The sequence below is a fragment of the Parus major genome, chromosome 20, assembly GCF_001522545.3.
Source record: "Parus major isolate Abel chromosome 20, Parus_major1.1, whole genome shotgun sequence".
NCBI classification, from domain to species: domain Eukaryota; kingdom Metazoa; phylum Chordata; class Aves; order Passeriformes; family Paridae; genus Parus; species Parus major.
The window spans coordinates 1,506,273-1,509,160 of record NC_031788.1 but is presented as its reverse complement, the minus strand read 5'-3'; the positions used below and the strand labels follow the sequence as shown (position 1 = coordinate 1,509,160).

General features: G+C 44.7%; 1 protein-coding gene across 1 annotated transcript in view; it reads left to right on the top strand.

The window, feature by feature from the left end:
- Window positions 1-2,888, top strand: part of CEP250 (centrosomal protein 250) — a 27,155-nt gene that overhangs the window by 20,136 nt on the left and 4,131 nt on the right. Inside the window, exon 21 of the mRNA XM_033519177.1 lies at window positions 226-2,742. Coding sequence (XP_033375068.1) covers window positions 226-2,742 — 2,517 coding nt within the window. The remainder of the gene's footprint in view (window positions 1-225; window positions 2,743-2,888) is intronic.

The window sequence follows — 2,888 nt, the reverse complement described above, 5'->3', positions numbered from 1 at the left end:
TGGAGCTGCCAGAGGTCGGGGAAGGGCAGAAAGGAAGCTGGGATGGGCTGAGCGAGCTGGGAAAGAGGCAGCGTCAAGGGGGGCCCAGCCAAGGTCTGCAGCAGCCCGAGAGGCAGAGAGAGAGGGGGGCAGCACGTGCCTGCCCCTGCAGCAGGAGTCCAGATCTGGTATGAGAAGCAAACCAAGAGAGGCAATGAGTGAGTCTTCTTCTCCCTGTTTTGGCAGCATGAACGGGACAGGCTGCGGGCAGATAAAGAAAAACTAGAGTATGAGATAAAACTTCTGGAGGAATCAGTCACAGCCTCTGAAACCCGAGCGAATACAGCTGTAGACAAGAATCACTCCCTTGAACAAGAACTCCAAACCGCGCTCTCCATGTTAAAAATTAAAAATGAGGAAGTGCAAAACCAGGGGAAGAAAATGGAGATTCTTCAGAAAGAGGCAGCAGAGACCAAAGCTTTGCAGGAGCATCTCACTCGTGTGACTGGCATCCTGTCAGAGAGGGAGGGAGAAATGAAGTTGTACCAAGAGCAGATGAGAATGTTGGAAAAGCAGAAAGAAATGCATAAAACTGCTCTTAATCAGGTTATCAAGGACATAACAGAGAAAGAACAGAAGACAGAATCCCAACAGGAACAGATACAGGAACTGGAGAAGCAGCAAGAGAAGCAAAGGATTGTTTTAAGTAAAATGAGCCAAGAGCTGGAAGAGAAGGACCAGGAGATCAGATCCCAGCAAGAACTGATAAAGGAGCTGGAGAAGCAGTTAGAATTGCAGAACTCTGCTGTCAGCAGGGTGAGCAAAGAACTGGAAGAGAGACACCAGGAGATCAAATTCCAGGAGGAGAAAATAATGATTCTAGAACAGCATGGTGCCATACAAGTCAGAAATCTGCTTGTGGATCTTGATGATATGAAAGGAAACCTGAAGGAGAAAAGGTTGGAGCTTCTTTCTCTGACTCAGCAGATTCAAGAATTGGAAAAGGAGAGGGAAGATGTGAAATCTCTATATGCTAGCCTTGAACACCTGAGGACTGTTCTTAAGGATAGAGAGAGTGAGTGTGACACTCAAAGGGAAGAGTTAAGGCTCTTGCAGCAGCACAAAGAACAGCAAGATGGGCATCTGCAAGAGCTTCTTGGTAAAGTAGAAATCATGACACTTTCTTTATCTAAAAAAGATGAAGAGCTTGAGTCACAACAAAAGAAAATGCAGGAAGTTGAAGAAGTCATGCAGACACAGTTAAAGAGTGTCCGTGACCAACTGGAGCAGACCTTAGCAACCTTAGAAGAAAAAGACAGACTTATGGACATCCAAAAGCAACAAACAAGGAGCTATGAGGAAAAAACAGAAGAACAGATGAATGTCTTGCACAGAGACTTAGAGTACTCTAGGACAATACTGAAAGAAAAGGATTTAACAATTGAATCTCAGAAGGAACTGATTGACACCTTCCAAAAACAAAAGCAAGACTCTGAACAGCAGAAGCAAATTCTACAGTGTCTTCAAGTGGAACTAAAGGAAAAAGTGCAGGAAATTTTGTCCCTTAGAAAGCAATGTGAGGCATGCAAAGAAAAGGAGGAAAAGCATGAAGCTGAGCAAAGAAATTTCCATGCAATAACACTGACTCTGAAAGAAAAAGAGGAAAAGATTTGTGTTCTGGAGGGTGCCATCACAAAGCTTCAAGAGCAGAAGGAAGAGACAGCAGTACACACTAAAGCCATACTGCAAAAACTAGAATGTGCTGAATCTTCTATTGAAGCTAAAGATCAAGAGTTAGTGTCTTTGCAAGAGCATGTCCAGGACCTTCGAGAGCAGAAGGAGGTGGCAGGCAAGCAGGCCAAAAGTCTAGAGCAGGATCTAGACAAAGCAAACCAGATGTTGCAGAAGAACCATTTGGAGTTCCTCAGGCAGACAGAGCAAATTAACACATTCCATCTTCGTGAAGAAAGCATGAAAGTAGCACTAACATCATGCCAGAAGCAAGTGACTCTGCTTGAGGAAGTGGTGAGGAAGAAAGATGAAGACAATGACGTTCTTAGGCAAAAACTCCAGCACGTAGAAGAAGAACTGAGGACTTTGCAGAATCTCCAGCTTAGGCTAACTGAGAAGAATGAAGAGGTTAGACATGATGGAGAGCAAGAGTTCCTGAAAGAAGCCTTCCCTGAGAGAGAAGGAGAGATCATGACTCAAAGTGAGCGAAAGCAGTCAGAAGAGGAAATAAGAGCTCTTCAGGAAGATCTCCAGCATGTTCAGCAGACTCTGACAAAGAAGGATAAAGAGATCAAGTACCAGACAGACAGAGTCAAGTATTTAAAGAAGACTCTGATAGAGAGAGAACAAGAGCTTAGGAGGCAGAGTGAAGTCCTGAAAGAATTAACACTGGCTTTGCAATGGAAAGATGAAGGAGAAACCCTAACAAAACAAATCCAAAAACTCCAAAAATGGGAGGAAGAGGAAGAACAGAAAAGGAAAATTCTCCAGGAGAGAGACCATCTCTTGCAAAGGCAGAAGGAAATTACCCAACAATTGGAAGCTGAGAGAGAAGCCAATAGCGAAGAGTTGGAGTTTGTGGCTGCTGCTTTGAAGCAGAGAGAAAGCAGAGAACATGAATGGAGAGAGAATGCACAAGTCCTAAGTGCTGCACTGAGCAAGAGTGAAATGGCCAATGGGAATCTGAAGAAAGAAATAACCATCCTGCAGAGAATGGTTGCAGAGAGGGACACAGACCGATTTCATCTCCAGGTAGGCAGAGGCACTGACCTTCAGTCCATTCCAATGTCCCTGAAGAATTCCAGTGATATTTCCCATAAAGAAGTGGGACTCTATATCCCTGTCAGTCCTGGCCTGCTTGGCCAAGGCAGCCCAGGCTGCAGCAGGCAGCCTTGTCT